The sequence below is a fragment of the Zingiber officinale genome, chromosome 4A, assembly GCF_018446385.1.
Source record: "Zingiber officinale cultivar Zhangliang chromosome 4A, Zo_v1.1, whole genome shotgun sequence".
NCBI lineage: Eukaryota > Viridiplantae > Streptophyta > Magnoliopsida > Zingiberales > Zingiberaceae > Zingiber > Zingiber officinale.
Window position 1 is genome coordinate 98761129 of NC_055992.1, and position 19161 is coordinate 98780289.

The window sequence follows — 19161 nt, forward strand, 5'->3', positions numbered from 1 at the left end:
AAGCCGAACGCGTAAGATTCTAAAGATCTCTCGATTGGTGACTTCGGCTTGCCCATTGCCCTGAGGGTAGGCCACTAAGGTGAAGGCTTGTTGGATGTCATAGTCCTCACACTATTCTCTAAGCTCCTGACCGATGAACTGTCTTCCATTGTCAGACATGAGTCAGCGTGGAATGTCAAACCAACAAATGATATTCTGCCAAATAAATTTGATGACCATCAGCTCGATGATTTTGGCCACCGGCTCGGCTTCTACCCACTTTGAGAAGTAGTCCACCACAACGAGTAGAAACTTTCACTGACCGATCACTATTGGGAACGGTCCAATGATATTCATGCCCCATTGGTCTAACGAGCATGATACCATGGACGCCTTCATTTCTTCGGTCGGTCGGTGCGGTAGGTTGTGATACTTCTGGCAGGATAAGCAGGTGGTCACCGTCCGAGTGGCGTCCTCCTAGAGGGTCAGCCAGAAATATCTGACCAGGAGTATCTTACGGGCTAGCGCTCAACCGCTCGAGTGACCTCTGCAAGAGCCTTGGCGCACCTCATTTAGGATGTATTCCACGTCTTCCGATCCGACGTACTTGAGGAGGGGCCTGGATAAGGCTCTCTTGTAGAGCTGATCGTCGATCAAAGTGAACTGTCCGACCCTCTTCTTTAGCAAGCGAGCTTCCCCGGATCAGCAGGTGCAGCTCCCGACCGCAAGAACTCTGTCAGGGCCGACCTCCAGTCGTTCGGGAATGTTATTACCTCCATCCGGTCGATGTGCGCAACAAGTGAGACTTGCTCAATCGGTTGACCTATGACGATCGGTGTCAATGAACTAGCTAGCTTCGCTAACTCATCCGCTGTCTGGTTTTCTGATCGGGGGATCTTCTGTATGATGACCTCCTGGAAGTTGGCTTTCAACTTCTCGAGAGCTTCTACATAGAGCCGGAGTCGGGCATTGCTGATCTCGAACGTTCTGGATAGCTACTGAGCGGCCAACTGAGAGTCCGAGTGGATGAGGACTTTAACTATCCTCACGTGTTGAGCTACCTGTAGACTAGCTATCAATGCCTCATACTCTGCTCCTCCAGTTCTCAGTCACACTCGACGTCCCATTGAAAATTTATAGCTTGGCACAGTATCTTGAAGAATGGCAGGCTTCGATCAGACGACTTGGATATGAACCTGGATAGCACCGTGATCCGACTAGTCGGCCTTTGGGCTTCCTTCAAATTTCGAGGCAGAGGCATGTTCTGCAAAGCTTGGACCTTGTTTGGATTGACTTCGATGCCCCGCTCGGTTACGATGTAGCTCAGGAAGCGTCCGTTCTTTGCGCCGAACAGACACTTGCTCGAGTTTAGCTTTATTCCGTATATCCTTAGGTCCGGCAAGTCTCGTCGATATCTGTGCATAGGTCATCAGCTCGGAGGGATTTAATCAGTATGTCATCGACATACACCTCCATATTATGGCTGATCTGCCGTCGGAATATCTTATTCATTAGCCTCTAGCAGGTGGCTTCGACGTTCTTCAGCCTGAACGACATGACGTAGTAGTATGTCCCGTCGGCCGTGATGAAGCTGACCTTCTCTTGATCCTCCCAGGCGAGCGACACTTGGTGGTACCGTTGATAGGCGTCGAGCATCCATATGAGCTCGCAGCCCGCCGTCGAGTCTACCATTTGATCTATCCTGGGCAGGGGATAGAAGTCCTTTGGGCAGACCTTATTAAGATCGCGGAAGTCGATACAGACCCGCCATTTGTTGTCCGTCTTGGAGACTAGCACAACATTAGCTTGGAAAAATGGTAATTGATCCTGTCCGAAAGTCGAAGAGATGGATGCTGGGGATGTGGCGCTTCTGCTGACCTTCTATGGACTTTGCTCCCGCCTGCAACACAAGCAGCGTCAGCGCTGAGCCAGGGAAGGGGTCTTCGGCAATGACCCTCTGACGCTCAAGTCAGTCTCCGACAAAGCAAGAAGAAGAAAAAGAAACGAGAACTATAGCGCAACAGTAGAAATCGCATGTCAAACATACCTCCGCCGATGCTTGGACCCCCTTTATATAGAGCTCCGGAAGCGCGCGTGCACATTTCCTAAGGCGAGCATGCCTCTCAAAGCTTTCCCTAAAAGGACGTGTCAGTAAAGTGTCCCTGACACAGTACCTTAACGGGCCGGGCATATCTCTGAAGTGACAGTGGAAGCTTCTATCGTACGATCCTCTGTCTGACCATGCCGCCTGTCAGGGACACTTGCTCCCAAAAGGATGCCGAAAGATACTACTGTGTCCGCTGCTTGATCGAGCAGAATAGCCGCTCGGTCGGCAGTCCACTACCCGTGTACTATCTACTGTTAGGCCGAGCAGGATAATTGCTCGGCTGGAAGTTCAATGCTCGTGCACCGTCTGCTATCGAACCGAGCGGGATAGTCGCTCGACCGGAATTCCTCTATCATGATCTGTCGCTGGCCGAGTGGGATAGCCACTCAGTCAGAAGCTCACTGTTCGCATGCTCGTTTGATGTTGAGTATGTTGCTCAATCGAGTGGGGTAGCTGCTCAGTCGAGCGGGGTAGCCGCTCGGCTCAACTTCTGTACGTTGTTCTCCCTTGAGCGTCGGGTATTTGAATGTTGTGTCAAAGTTGTCATCGGATCGGGGCCCTCGCCCTGATCGAGGAATGTTCCACCCGATCGACTGATGTCATCCACTCCTAGACCGTTTTGACTATGACCTCCTTTGACCCCCATCGTGGTAGCGAGGTGGGGCCCCTCATCATCATCGAATCAGTAACTAATCGAGACTCACAAAGGTATGCCTTAAATGCATTCCCAATAACATTGGAATGGACGGCTATAGTAGACTCTTACTATATTTCCAAGTACTTCGAAATAAGTACTCTAGAAAGTTCATTTTCTACTTTTGAATTGCATAAATGTGCAGGATAAAGAAAGAAAGATTTGAATTAGAACGTATCACTGCAAGCCTAGAAGAACAGACCAGATTCAGACTCATCGACTAATGAAGACGAAAGAGTCTGTATAGTAAGAAAATTAAATAATTTTTTAAAAACTAATAAATTTAATAAGACGCAGACCAAGAAGTTTATTCTAAGAAAAAGAAAAGATCGATGCTACAACTACAGTGAAAAGAGACACATCAAAGATAATTGTCCCAGATTAAAGAACAAAGAGAAGGATAAAGATAACGTCAAGAACCAACTGTTGGAACCCCAAGGTTATTTTGATGTGATTAAACAAGTTAAGTTAGGTCATGTTTGGTTTAACCCCTGTGTCTAAGTGTGCAGGAGTTTAGGAGCACAAGAAGTCGAGCGGAAGACGCGGCTAGCAAGAAGGATGGCACGGGAGAGAGCCGACGAGCTTGGTACGTCCAAGGGACGAGGTGCCGCGGAAGAGTACACCGGTGGACGAGAAGAATGTACACGATGTTCGAGGGACGAGAAGCCGGGGAGGAAGGTTGCTCGAGGAGAAAGTTGGAAATTAGGTTCGGGTGAGCCCTATTCCGAATGGCTGAGATCACCCAAACGAGTGGAATCAGAGTGGAAGACCCGAACCAAGGTGAGCAAAACCGAAGCAGAGGGCCCGGACCAAAAAAGTCAATCGTGTTGACTTTTGTGTGTCCGAGCATCCGGAATCCTTCCGGGTGCTCGGAACTCAACTCTTATCAGAGTCGATGTGCATGTTGACCGACGTGTTGAAGATAGAATTCTATCCCACTCTAAGCGCTGGGAACCCTTCTAAGTGTTCGGAATAGTGCTACAAATATATCTCTGTTTTCAGTAGTTCAGATAACAACTTGTAATTCATTTCTTTTTGTTCTACTTTCATTTGTGAGTTATTAACGTTGTAAGAGGCTACTCCGCCCGAAGGAGATTGTCATAAAGTGTGCTTCATTTCCCTTGGATTAACAACTTGTAATTCATTTCTTTTTGTTCTACTTTCATTTGTGAGTTGTTAACGTTGTAAGAGGCTACTCCGCCCGAAGATTGTCATAAAGTGTGCTTCATTTCCCTTGGATTAACAATCTTCTGATTGTAAACCAAGTAAGTCTCCTTATGTTTCTGTCTCTGTAATCAGTCTCTTAGTTTTTTATTACAAGTGTTCTTTATTAAGCTATAAGTCAAAAAAGGGTTGAGTTTATTTTTGCAGGGCAATTCACCCCTCCCCTCTTGCCGGCCACCAAGGGACCAACACCAACATGATCGAAGCACAAGAATCTTAAAGCGACATGGGATGAATCATCATTATCCTAATCAGAGATCGAAGCATACGCCAGACTTGCACTAATGATAAATTACCAAAAAGATACAGATGAAGAAAGTTCTTCCTAGATGAGCATCGAAATCATTGATGAAGGGGGAGCGTCGAACTATGAGTCTGACACAATAAGTGAAGTACGTAACCTCTCTTCTGAATAATTATTTCAAGGTATTAAATTGATGTCTAGGTCATTATACAAATTAAGGTTCAAGTATGTGAAAATAAAAAAGGAAAATATTGATTTAAAAATTAAATTAGTAATAACATGTCCCTTAGAACACTTTGATAAACTTAAAATTGAAAATGAACACTGAAAAAATAAGTAGAATTACTCAAACAGAGTTATTCATGCTCAAATATTCTTAGACTTTCAAAAGTTAAATATAATGATAGACTTAATTGATATTTGAAAAATTATAGGAGACAAATTGCTAAACTTACAAGAAATGTTATTCCACTAAAAATTTTTATTAATATAGTAGGACATAATTTATTTTAGGTTTCTAAATCATGCATAGCATATTGAATAAATTTTTATACATGCCTAAATTTAATTTGCTTTTGCTTTTATTTATCAAATTAACTATTTCTCATGCTTCCTATTAATGTTTTTTTTTTTGTTAAATTTTGTTTATTAAAACTGAAATAATTATTTGTTAACATAAAAAATTTTAAAATTTTTTGACATTTATATTATTTTTTATGAATTTTCTAACAAAAAAAATCTAATTTTTAAAATTATTTTTTTAAAATTGATTTTTTAAAATTAATTTTTTTTCACTGATAATAAGTTATCTTTTCTATTATAATAAAAATTTTTGAGATTTTTCTGACGATTATCTAATTTTTCATGAATTTTTATGGAAAAAATGTAATTTTAATTTTTAAATTTTAAAATTTAAATTTTAACATAGATAACTTTTGCGAAACTTGATTATTCAATTAAGGAATGTTATATTTTAAATGTTAGAAAAATCAGCAAGATTTTTTGAATTTAAAATTCATTTTTAAACATTTAAATTTGAAAATAATCACTTTTGTTTAAAAATAATCATTCTGGTCATAATCAAAATATTTTTATCAAAATATTTTTTTTGATCTTATTTTTTCTATTTAACCATGATAAAAGATGTCAGAATTTTTTGAAATTTAAAAATAATTTTTGAATTATTTTCAAAAAAATTGAGGATTAATTACTAAAAATTATATTTTTTAAAAAAATTAATTTTAATAAAATGTAATATTCCTGAAAACTCTATTTTAAACCCCCAAGAAAAATTTCTAAAATTTTTTTATAAGTTTTTATATTTTTTTCTTTAGTTTTTGATATGATCAAAGAGGGAAAAACGTAGGAGTTAAGTTACGAAGAGATATATTTTCTTTTGCATATTATGTTTGCATTATTGTAATTTTTCTGTACTTAATAATTGTAAATTTATTTGTACTTAATATTTCATAAGTTATTTTATTTTTTATCTTAACTTAATTTGGGTTGATGCACATAAAAAAAAGATAGATTATAAGTACTCCGAGTTAGTTTTGATGTGGTCAACCATGTCAAGTTAGGTCTTGTTATGTTTGATGCCTTATGTCTAAGTGTGCAGGAGCAAGCATAGAAACATAAGAAGTTGAGTAGAAGACGCGGTAAGTAAGAAGGATAACATAGGAAGGAAGCCGACGGGCTCGGTGCATCCGAGGGACGAAAGGCTGTGAAAGAGTATACCGGTGGATGAGAATGACATGAGCGACGTTTGAGAGATGAGAAGTCGGGGAGGAAGTCTGCTTGAAGAGAAGGTCAGAGTTGAGTCCGAGTGAGCTCAACTCCGAACGACCGGAACATCACTCAAAGAAGAGTTAACCAGTTTTGAAAGACATGCCTGGTGGAATGTGCCTCCAACATGGTTAGAGGCTCCCTCGCGCTTTTTTGTCGAAGGTGCTTCCAACGGAGGCACCTTGAGTTGTCGTAATCGTTGTTGTGATCACTTTTATAGCCATTGCAAAGAGCATAAAACCTTATCCATTGGAGGCGCCCTAGAAATCATTAGAGGCACTTCCAACACACGGAAACCAACAGTCACATATACCCAGAATGCTATAAATAGCATCATGGAGTTAGGAGTTAACAACTTGTATTCAATTCCTAGTTAATTTATGAGCTATCAAAGAGTGTAAAAGACTTCTTCGCCTTCAACAAAGGGAATCTTTTTAGTGCTTTCAATTGTCTTAGGTTAACAATCACCTAGGTTGTGACTTGTGACTAACTAAACTCTAGCTTCTTGCTTATTATTTTTTAAGTTGTTATTCTATTAAATGCTAATTGTTTATGACTAACTAATCTTGTGTCCTTTGCTAGATCAAAAACAATAGATTTTCTCTAACTTCGTTTCAAGACTATTCACCTCCTTTTAATCGGTCTCACCAGACTGACAGTTTCACAACCCCGTCCATCCTATATTGGAGCATCATCAGAACATGGTCATCGAGGAAATCGTAAAATTCTCAAAAGCATAGGAATTCCTTTCACTTGGTCATCTAATGCTCCTCCTCCCCGACTATGTATGTCTGGAACTCCGCCTCCTTATTCTCTATTTGATTTGTTTGGGTCTCCAATGCGACCTGCAGCGCTACCTTTAAAGCCTCAAAGCCCCTTGAGCCTCCAATTCGGCCTTCACTGCCTCAACCTCAGTTTTAGTAGCTCCCAACTCTGCCTGTAGAGATTCAAATTTCACCTTTGTTGCCTCTGCTTCAGCTTTGACATCCTCGAACTCCGCCCTCAAATTTTTAGACTCTGCCTTCCCCGGTTCGAATTTACCTTGACTACCTTTAGCTCAACGTTCTGAACCTCAGCCTTAACCTTCAATTCTTCTATTGTGGCTAAGGCCTTTCATCTTAGTTTCTTCTTCGCCTTTAGTGTTTTAATCAGACTCAGCAAGTTGGTCCTCGAAAGACTTCACCTCACCTTTGCCCTCGCTTAGTTCAAATTGTGTCAAACATAGTTCTGTCGAATGGCCCCTATAGTGTTGGTGCAACCTTAGGTCAAGGTTGACCTGGTTGACTCGACTCGAGGTGACTTGACTCGAGTTGTATTTTGATGTTTGACTTGGGAAGATTGTCGGTGCAACCTTAGGTCAAGGTTGACCTAGTTGAGTTGCATGTTGATGTTTGACACTCGTGAGAGAGTTCTATTCTTGATATGGGACAAGAATAGATGTTTGGGAGATTATTGGTGCAACCGTAAGTCAAGGTTGACTTGGTTGACCTGATTCGGGAAAAAGTCCAAGTATGGAGACTTGGCACTGGAGAAGTCCAAGCAGGGAGCTTGGCACGTTAGAAAGTCCTGGTGAGTGAAGCCAGGCAGTGGGAAAGTCCTAACTGGGATGTTAGGCAGTTGGAAAGTCCTGGTGAGTGAAGCCAGGCAGTGGGAAAGTCCTAACTGGGATGTTAGGCAGTTGGAAAGTCCTGGTGAGTGAAGCCAGGCAGTGGGAAAGTCCTAACTGGGATGTTAGGCAGTGTGGAAAGTCCTGGTGAGTGAAGTCGGGCAAGGCAAAAATCCAGATGGATCAAGGGTGATCGGACATCTGGTGGGAAAAGTCTAAGTGGGTCAAAAGGATTGACCGGACACTTAGCGGGGAGTGCTAGCAGGTCAAGGGAGTGACCAGATGCTAGGGATGATGTACCAACAGGTCAAGGTTGACCGGATGTTGGTGTGGAAGCCTTAGGTTTAGGGCTGAGAAGTTTGGATCGGGCTGCAGACCGATCCAATGATACATGGCTCATCTGATCGGTCTGGAGACCGATCAGAAGAAGATCAGTGGCAAACTAGCAAGAAGCCTGATCGGTCTACGGACCGATCAGAAGGTTTCCTGATCGGTCTGTGGACCGATCAGGAGGTTTCTGAAAGGCTTCTTCCCTGATCGGTCCACAGACCGATCAGGGTTCTAGCCGTTGCGACGCAACGACTAGTTTCTTCGCTGTTTCGCTGTTTCTTCTTCGCATGTATAAAGGGGTCGAGGGCTGCTGCTGTACAGGAACTCTTGTTCTTTCTTTCCTCTCTTCTGCTGAAGATTTGTGGGCTGCGATAAGAGCTCTGTTGAGTTCTGCTGCTGTTAGGGTTTTTGAAGCTGCTGCTTCATCCGGACTCCAGTCGATGAAAAAGCAAGATTGGAAGAGTGCTTGTGTATTCTTATTGTATTTCTTGCTTATTCTTTGTACTTGTACTCCTGTTTGTTGTTGCAAACAAGTGTGGCGAGGTTTCTCCACCCAGAAGGAGTTTTTATTAGCCGATTTTCCGGGGACTCATCCACCGACGGATTGATTGGGTTCGTCCACCTTACGGACACGCCGAGGAGTAGGAGCATCATCTCCGAACCTCGTACATCGCTGTGTTAAGGTTTGATATTCTTCCTTTCGTTTCTAGTTTATTTTTCCGCTGCGCTAACGAATTGTAGGAAGAAACGAGCGATTTGGGGTCGGCTATTCACACCCCCCCTCTCTAGCCGTACGAAGAGATCCTAACAAGTGGTATCAGAGCAAGGCCGCTCTTCGTCGGATCAACATCCGTGGGAGCAAAGCTAGAGAATGGATCTCTATGGAGAAGACATCACCATTCCACCCTTCTACGAATGCGGCGACTTCGCGTATTGGATGGTAAGGATGAAGTACTTTCTTATGACTAACATAGTGAATTGGTTTTGTGTACAAGAAGGTTTTACTCCTCCGGTGGATAAGGAAGGAAAACCACTTGAGAAGAAGGAGTGGACAAGAGAACAAATTCACAAATCCGAAATCAACGAAGAGGTAACGAGAATAATTGAATTTTCATTGCCTACTAACATCTTGTGTAAGATAGGTTACAACAATGCCAAGGAATTATGGGATAACTTGGCCAAGTTCCATGAGGGAAGCTCAAATTCAAGCCATGAAGAGGAGCTAAGTGAGCCAAGTAGCTCACATCATGGAGGAGAAGATTTAGAAGTTGAGGGTCACTCAACATCTAAAGAAGAAGAGGAGGAGAGTTCCTCTTCAAGATTGGAGCAAGAAGAAGAAGCTTCTACCTCCGGAAGGGATGAAGATGAGAGCGGTCATCCATCCTCAACCCTAGGTAACTCAAGCATTTTAATTTCTAGCAAATTACACATAATGTGCTTCGAGTGTAGGGAATTTGGGCACTACAAGAGCAAGTGTCCAAAGAGGGTTAGAAAGACTCCACCGGCACCAAAGGTCAAGGAAGCCGGCGTCCCAACACGCAAAGGCAAGAAGCACGTGGTGTGCTTTCAATGCAAGCAACGGGGACACTATAGGAGCCAATGTCCGAAGGGGAGGAAATCTCACAAGGACAAGGGATGCACATCGATAGGGGGAGCTAAGGCAAACCCTAAGGTATCTTTTAAGGCTCATTCGTGCAATTCTAGTAGGATACATGCTAGTAATTTTATTGCATTAGTCAATAATGATAAGCATGTTAACACTAGAAATCAATACATGTGCTTAGGTGCTAAACATGTCAACCTAGATAGGGATACTACTAGGAATGCTAACCCTAGGATTAACACTTCTAAGGTTAAGGAAAACCTAGGTAGAAACCCTAAATCAACTAGACACATGCCTAGGAACACCTCAAGAAAGAATGACAAATCAAAACTTGAGGTAATAGAAAAGGAGAATCAAGTCTTGAGGTCAAGGCTTGATACCCTAGAAAAGGCCCTTAAAAATTTAGAGAAGTCAACTCTAGGGCCTAAGGGTCAAAAGTCCCAGGACAAGAAAGGTTTGGGTCACAAATCTAAGTCCCAAGTGGTCAAGCCCACTTACCACAATGTTCCATTCGATTATGGAACAAAACCTAGGGCTAGGAAGACCACCACCAAGGTCACAAGGGGAGTCACCCCTAGAGTTGATCTTGATGAGTCCCAAATGACCAAGGCTTCAAAGCCTAAGAGGGTCATTAGGAGGGTTGCTAGGGAAGTTATCCCTAGTGAATTTTTAGTGAACCCAATGAGCTCAAATAGGTATTGGGTTCCTAGGAGCATCTTCTCTACCCCATAGATGGGTTAGAGAGTGTCAACTCCGATTAGAAGGGTAGTTAACCCAACTTTGAGGAAATTGACACTCAAGGAGCATTTTCAATGTTTTGAGAACTTTTGAAAATGAAATGGAATTATCATTTACTCCTTTGAAGAGTTAAATGTGCCTAAAGATTGGAAATTTTATTTTTAATCTCAATTGGCACAATTTGGGAAAATCTAGAGAACTCTCGAGGAAAAATGAAACATGCCAAGTTTTGAGGATAAATTTGATCTTTAAGTGGCATGAATTAATCTAGAGTTCAAGAAGTGTCAAAATTAGGATTTTGGCATCTTGGGGGCAATCTAGGATTAAATTTGAAGTCAGCCAAGTGGTTAAGGATACTTAGATAGGTAATCTAGGTATATTTATTTATGCTAAATCTTGCCATGATTGTTTGCCCTCACATGTCATGACATCATGTTTAGTTTTATCATCATTTGAAATGTCATGATAATGTTTAGGCTAGTTTTTATGTCATGTTTATTTAAGTTTCAAACTTTATGCCATGACATCATGACATTGGCACATGTTTTCATTTATGATATCATTTTATGTCATGTCATCATCTCTTGCATTAGTAATCAATTGAATTGATTTAAGGATGAAAAACACATTTTGATATTGAGATCAAATTTGTGTTTAGAAAATGCATGAGACCTTAGTCTAAGATACCTAAACCCATATCTCACATCAAAATTGACATGGATGTGTTTGATACACTTTAGATGTGTGTGAGATATTAGGATCATGAGTTAGGATCAAGGTGCATAGTTCTTGTACCTAGATGAGCCTAATTCAATAAATGGAGGATCATAGGGAAAACTTGTATACAAGTCATGTACATATAGTCCTAAGATTATGATCCTAAATTAAAGGGTTTAAAATCATTTCAAAATTGATTTGAAAAACCTTGATGAAGCTTTCCTAGTGATTGCATTCATCATTGATCATTGTGATACAAAGTTGAGTTAAACTTGAACTATTTCAAAGTTTTTGAACTTTGTATCAAGATTGAAAAATGGAAGTTATTTTCATATAAAACTATTTTTCCATGATAGTGTATGATATGAGGAATGTAACCTCAAAGTTTCGTAATTTTTGGAATTTTCTTGAATTTATTAGGAGTTTCTGATTTTCCGGAAGGGGAAATCAGAAGTTCTAATTTCAGTGGCTGGATCGGTCCGGGGACCGATCCAGGGAAGATCTGATCAGTCTGCGGACCGATCCATAGAGTTTGGACCGATCCAGTGAGTTCCAGTAGCACGAGTGCGATCTGGTGAAGGGCTGATCGGTCTGGGGACCGATCAGGGCGTGCCGAATTTCTGATTTTTTAGCTGTTGTCTGAAATTTCAGTTATGGAAGTAGTGTTTTTGGATTTCTAAAGGTTTGGAACTCTCAAAGACATTGTTGGTGCAATGGTCAAAGGGGGAGTTGACCTTTAGGGGGAGTTTTACCTAATTGTCAAGGGGGAGTTGACTTTTAGGGGGAGTTTTTACTCCTTAAGACTTTTGAGAATTAGTGATATGGGATTATCACTAAGTTGATTGTTGAGTTTAGTATCAAGGGGGAAATTAAGAGTTTCAATGAAAGGTATGGGACTTTCATTAGGAAGAAACTCTTGACCTTGATACTCTCCTTTTTCTTTTTGATATGTGTCAAAAAGGGGAGAGTGTTCATTGGAAAATTATTGGAGAACCCAAGTTAGGTTATCGGGTTAACCTAAGCTAGGGGAAGAATGTCAAGGAATGTTCAAGGAAGAACATTGGAATTCTTTTTGATGTGTGTCAAAAAGGGGGAGAATTATTGGAGAACCCAAGTTAGGTTATCGGGTTAACCTAAGGGGAGAATGTCCAGAGAATGTTCAAGGAAAGAACATTGGACATTGGAAGATGGTTGGAAAACCTAAGTTAGGTTATCGGGTTAACCTAACTTGATTATGGGTTTTGTCAAACATCAAAAAGGGGGAGATTGTTGGTGCAACCTTAGGTCAAGGTTGACCCGACTCGAGGTGACTTGACTCGAGTTGTATTTTGATGTTTGACTTGGGAAGATTGTTGGTGCAACCTTAGGTCAAGGTTGACCTAGTTGAGTTGCATGTTGATGTTTGACACTCGTGAGAGAGTTCTATTCTTGATATGGGACAAGAATAGATGTTTGGGAGATTATTGGTGCAACCGTAAGTCAAGGTTGACTTGGTTGACCTGATTCGGGAAAAAGTCCAAGTATGGAGACTTGGCACTGGAGAAGTCCAAGCAGGGAGCTTGGCACGTTGGAAAGTCCTGGTGAGTGAAGTCAGGCAGGGGAAAGTCCTAACTGGGATGTTAGGCAGTTGGAAAGTCCTGGTGAGTGAAGCCAGGAAAAGGACTAACCGGGATGTTAGGCGGTTAGAAAGTCCCGTGAGTGAAGCCGGGAAGTCCTAACTGGGATGTTAGGCGGTTGGAAAGTCCCGTGAGTGAAGCCGAGCAGGGAAAGTCCTAGGGATGTTAGGCAGGTGAAAGTCCCCGTGAGTGAAGTCGGGCAGGCAAAAATCCGGATGGATCAAGGGTGATCGGACATCCGGTGGGAAAAGTCTAAGTGGGTCAAAAGGATTGACCGGACAGGCGGGGAGTGCTAGCAGTCAAGGGAGTGACCGGATGCTAGGGATGATGTACCAACAGTCAAGGTTGACGGATGTTGGTGTGGAAGCCTTAGGTTTAGGGTGAGAAGTTTGGATCGGGCACGATCCAATGATATGGCTCATCTGATCGGCCGAGACCGATCGAAGAAGATCGATGGCAAACTAGCAAGAAGTCGATCGGTCGGACCGATCGGGTTCTGATCGGTGTGGACCAATTAGGAGGTTTCCGATCGGTCCATGGACCGATCGAGTGACCTTTCCTGATCGGTCTGCCCGATCAGATGTTGATCGGTCCACGCATCGATCAGGTTCTAGCTGGCTAGTTTCTTCATTGTTTCTTCTTCGCAGTATAAAGGGGTCGAGGGCTGCTGCTGTACAGGAACTCTTGTTCTTTCTTTCCTCTTTGAAGATTTGTGGGCTGCGATAAGAGCTCTGTTGAGTTCCTTCCGAAAGCTTCGCGTGAGCTTCCCCGACTGGAACAGCTGCTGCTGTTAGGGTTTTTGAAGCTGCTGCTTCATCCGGACTCCAGTCGATGAAAAAGCAAGATTGGAAGAGTGCTTGTGTATTCTTATTGTATTTCTTGCTTATTCTTTGTACTTGTACTCCTGTTTGTTGTTGCAAACAAGTGTGGCGAGGTTTCTCCACCCAGAAGGAGTTTTTATTAGCCGATTTTCCGGGGACTCATCCACCGACGGATTGATTGGGTTCGTCCACCTTACGGACACGCCGAGGAGTAGGAGCATCATCTCCGAACCTCGTACATCGTTGTGTTAAGGTTTGATATTCTTCCTTTCGTTTCTAGTTTATTTTTCCGCTGCGCTAACGAATTGTAGGAAGAAACGAGCGATTTGGGATCGGCTATTCACACCCCCCCCCTCTCTAGCCGTACGAAGAGATCCTAACATATAGTACTTTTCAATTGATTTTGTAAATATCTCATGTTAATTTTGATGTTGATCAACCAAGTTAAGTTAGGTTATATATATTTAATGACTTGTGTTTAAGTGTACAGGAACTTAGAAACACAAGAAGTCGAGCGGAAGATAGATCGAGCGAGAATGATGATACAAGAAGGGAGTCGATGGACTCGGCGCATCTGAGAGACGAGGAGCTGCGAAAAGTAAACCAACGGAGGGAGAAGGATGCAGTCCAAGGGAAGAAAAATAGGAGGAAATCTGCTCGAGAAGGTTAGAGTTGGGTCCAGTGAGCACAGCTCCAGACAACCGAAGCATCACCCAAGCGAGCGAAACTAAGAATGGTCAACTTCTGAGGCTGACCACTGAGGCACCTCGGATGGCCCAGGGTACCTCTATTCCAGGCGCTTCAAATGGAGTTGAGGCATCTCGCATGCAGAGCTACTACGGATAACCACTGCAAGACTTAAGGCTCCTCTGATGAGCTGGAGAGACGTTGCATCGAGAATAAAGACGGAGTCGATTGGAGACGCTTTCAATGGCGACTGAGGCACCTCCAACAATTCAGATCAGTGAAGAGGATAAAACTTTATCTAGTTGGTGTTAGTCTACGTTAGACCGGTTAGAGATGAGATAAATAGCCCTGAAACCTAAGTTAGAATTTTCTCTTGCTTGAACTTGGCAAGGATACAAGTTAGTTAAGCATAAACAATTAGCATTAAAAAGAAATAACAACTTAGGGAAATGAGTAAGAGACACTAGAGATTACTTTGTTACAATCGGGAAGGTTGTTAATCCAAGACAGTTGAAAGCGCACTAAAGTTTTTCTTCGTTGAAGACGGAGAAATCTCTTACACTCTTTGATAGTAACTAGGAAGTTAATATAAAAGTTGTTATTGAATTCCTAACTCCAAGGTACTCTAACTTGAGTGTTAGAGTGGCTGAGCTTAGGGATGAGCAAAATTTGGTTAAACCTAAAAAACTAAATAAATCAACCAAATTTTAAAATTCGGTTCGGCTTATTCAAAAAAAAATCTAAAAAAATTAGTTAATTCGTTTCAGTTTTAAATTTCTTATTCGGTTAAATTGAATTTACCGAATTTTTGGATCAAATCAAAATTTTACACCCTATTTCTAAGACTGAATTAAAAAAATGGTTAATTTGGTTAATTCGGTTTTTGAACGAATTAACTGATATTTTATCGGTTTAGTTTATTCATTTTTTAAAATTTGGTTGGTTAGGTTTGCTAAAAAAAAAATTGATTCGTTCAATTCGATTTATTCGAAAAAAATTGATTCGGTTCAGTTCAATTAATTCAATTCAGTTTTAACCAAATACTCACTCCTAGCTAAGGCAAGGCACCCTAGCCTTCCTTCTAACGTTTCTTCTTCCTTGGTCTCCTTTTTTCTAGCTCGGTGATCAATTCCTCTCACTATTCAACAACTTGGTTAATATAGAAGATAGCTCGCCAGTGGCTCACCCATCGGCGATCTCAAGCAGGATTAGGCATCCATCTCACCAACAACTTGTTAGTATCCCCAAGGTAATTTTGATATAATCAACCAAGTTAGGTTAGGTTCTATTAATTTTGAACTCCTGTGTCTAAATGTGCAAGAACTTAGGAGCACAGGAAGTCGAGCGAAAGACGTGACTAGTGAGAAAGACGGCACGGGAGAGAACCGACGGGCTCAATGCATCCGAGAGATGAGGTGTTGTAGAAGAGTATGTGGGCGAACAAGAAGGAGGCGTGCGACGTTTCCAAGGGACTAGAAGTCGGAGCAGAAGACTACTAGAAGCCCAGAAAATGGGTTCGGGTCAGCCATATTCTGGATAGACGAAATCACCCAAGCAAGCGGAGCCGGAGCCAGAGCGGAAGACCTGGACCCAAGTGAGCTGAGCCGGAGCAAGAACCCGGACCAAACAAGTTAACATACGATTAACTTTGGTCCAGGCGCTTGGAGGTCCGTGCGCCCGGACTATGAAAATTATCTAGATCCCGTTTAGCGCAATCCGTTGCGATGGGGATAAAATTTTATCCCCCTCCAGGCGCTTGGAACCCTTCTAGGCACCCCGACCAGGACTATAAATACAGCCTTGGTCTCAGAAGCTTAAACAGAACACTTGTAAACAATTTCCTTTATCTAGCTTTATATTTTGAGTTGCTTTAACTACTGTAAGAGGCTTATCCGCCTAAAGGAGACTTTGATAGTGAGCTTCAACTTTCTTGAATTAACGATCTCCCCGGTTGTAATCAAATAAACCTCATTGTGTCTCTTCTTTCTAGTTTTTTATTTAATTTATGCAAGTATTAGTTTAATTAAACTATAACGTTCGAGGAAAGTTCGTGTTATTTTTGTAGGGCTATTCATCCTCTTCTATCCAACCACCAAGGGTCATACACAACTCATATAAAATTATTCAACTGTCCTCCAATACACTATTCTTATTATTATTTTTCGTCTATATCTCCCTTTTAAATCTTAAATTAGGGATGCGTTATAACAGTTATGAATTGTAACTTCTATATATGTTGTATAATCAACCAAGTCAGGTTAGGTTCTATTGATTTTTAACTCCTGTGTCTAAATGTGCAAGAACTTAGGAGCACAGGAAATCGAGCGAAAGACGTGACTAGTGAGAAAGACGGCACGGGAGAGAACCGACGGGCTCAATGCATCCGAGCGACGAGGTGTTGCAGAAGAGTATGTGGGCGAACAAGAAAGAGGCGTGCGACGTTTCCAAGGGACTAGAAGTCGGAGAAGAAGACTACTCAAAGCCCAGAAAATGGGTTCGGGTCAGCCATATTCTGGATAGATGAAATCACCCAAGCAAGCGGAGCCGGAGCCAGAGCGGAAGACCTAGACCCAAGTGAGCTGAGCCGGAGCAAGAACCCGGACCAAACAAGTTAACATAAGGTTACCTTTGGTCCAGGCGCTTGGAGGTCCGTGCGCCCGGACTATGAAAATTATCTAGATCCCGTTTAGCGCAATCCGTTGCGATGGGGATAAAATTTTATCCCCCTCCAGGCGCCTAGAACCCTTCTAGGCACCCCGACCAGGACTATAAATACAGCTTTGGTCTCAGAAGCTTAAACAGAACACTTGTAAACAATTTCCTTTGTCTAGCTTTATATTTTGAGTTGCTTTAACTACTGTAAGAAGCTTCTCCGCCTAAAGGAGACTTTGATAGTGAGCTTCAACTTCCTTGAATTAACGATCTCCCCGATTGTAATCAAATAAACCTCATTGTGTCTCTTCTTTTTAGTTTTTTATTTAATTTATGCAAGTGTTAGTTTAATTAAACTATAACGTTCGAGAAAAGTTCATGTTATTTTTGTAGGGTTATTCATCCTCTTCTATCCGACCGCCAAGGGTCATACACAACTCATATAAAATTATTCAACTGTCCTCCAATACACTATTCTTATTATTATTTTTCGTCTATATCTCCCTTTTAAATCTTAAATTAGGGATGCGTTATAACATTTATGAATTGTAACTGCTATATATGTTGTAGTAACTATAATTTCGTAATTGTTACGATATGAATGTTTAATAAGTTGATTTCATATTATAAAAACTATAATTTCATAGTTATTAGAATGTGAATGATAAGAGAATATGATTGAATCTGAATAATAAAATTGAATAATTTTACAAGAATTGTTAGTGGCACGATTGTTAGTGGGGCGTGCCGAAAAAAAATATATCTAGATTATTAAAATAATTAATTAATTAAGATATCGACAAACTTAGGTGTGTTACATAAGTAAAATCTGTTAAAATTTTCCTTGTCCTAAGTAACCAATAATCAGCGAGATCGTATTCCATATTTAGAAATATGATAATCATTGAATATGGTAATAAATTAATAAAGTAATTGCTTCTGCTTCTGTTCTTTCCGTTTTAATGAAGATTTTAAAAAGTATTTATTTCTGTTCCGCTTCTTTCGCTTCAATAACTCGATCACCGTTCTCAGACTGCGTCTTCGATTCCGGCAGAAGAAGAGCGCATTAAACAACTCGCCGACGCCATGGACCTGCTTAAGCGCGAGCTCCAGCGGAAGCGCAAGGCTCTGGAAGATGACTTCGGCGGACGGAAGCTCCTCCGCCGCTCCGAGATCGAGCATAAGGAGACCCAAAGACTCCGCCAACTGGAGAAACTCCACCGCCAGCACAAATCCCTCAATGCTGCCGCTTCTTCCCCGCCTCCCTCCTCGTCTCCCTCTAAGATGTCCGACGATCCTCTTCCCCGCGGTGCCGTCGACGATTGGTCGGCAGCGCGCGACGAGGTGATTCGCCGCCTTCGGATTCTGAAGCATCCCGCCACCCTCTTCGGGGAGGATGACGCTGGCCGGCTCCGCCGTCTCCAGACGGTGATCGAGTCAGGCCCCATCGAGACCGAGGAGGAGTTGGCCGATGGGCAGACAAACGACTTCCTCAGGGACATACATAATCTCCGCCGCGAACAGAAGGCCGGAACGGCCGTCGCCAAGAGAGAAGGCGGCGCCGGTACTGCGGAGAAAAGCCCTGATACCGATACGGATTCGATTATGGCGAAGGGGAATTTCGAGGATCTGTGCGATGAGGACAAGATTCAAATTTTCTTCACGAGGCTGCTGGGCGATTGGGGCCAGGAGGTGGCCGAAATGCCCGACGCCGAGAAGCGCACCGCCAAAGGGAAATCCGCGGTAGCTACGTTCAACCAATGCGATCGGTACTTGAATCCAATGTTCAAGCTGTGCCGGAAGAAGGTACCTGTTTCCTTCAATCAACTCAAATTGAAGTTTCCTTTTCACGCAATTCGGAATTGTATTGACGGTAGTTTCCTCTCCAGGCTCTTCCGGGTGACATCCGTCAGGCCTTGATCAGGGTGACACAGTGCTGCCGGAGGCGAGACTACTTGGCCGCCACAGACGAGTACATAAAGCTGGCGATCGGCAACGCGCCGTGGCCTATTGGCGTGACCATGGTAGGCATCCACGAACGTTCTGCCCATGAGAAGATCTGCGCAAACAGCATCGCGCACGTCATGCACAACGAGACAACCCGCAAGTACCTGCAATCAGTGAAGAGGCTGATGACATTTTGCCAGCGCCGGTACCCGACAGATCCGTCCAGGTCCTCCGAGTTCAACAGCCTGGCGAACGGGAGCGACCTCCAGTCCCTCTTGGCGGAGAATAGATCATCATCAGCTAAGAAAATGGCTGTCAAAGAGAGGCCGACACTAGTCTCAGCTGCTTGACTGGAACAAATTTCTCAAACAAAAAGTGGGTTCCTGCACAAAATGAAATCTAAAGTACGCT

The 19161-nt window shown here is 42.4% G+C and overlaps 1 protein-coding gene across 1 annotated transcript; it reads left to right on the forward strand.

The window, feature by feature from the left end:
- Positions 1-17697: 17697 nt before the first annotated feature.
- Positions 17698-19140, forward strand: LOC121970307 (pre-mRNA-splicing factor 18-like). Its single transcript, XM_042520917.1, has 2 exons — positions 17698-18609; positions 18693-19140. The coding sequence occupies exons 1-2, from the start codon at positions 17890-17892 to the stop codon at positions 19098-19100; spliced, it is 1128 nt and encodes a 375-aa protein (XP_042376851.1). The 5' UTR covers positions 17698-17889; the 3' UTR covers positions 19101-19140.
- Positions 19141-19161: the final 21 nt, after the last annotated feature.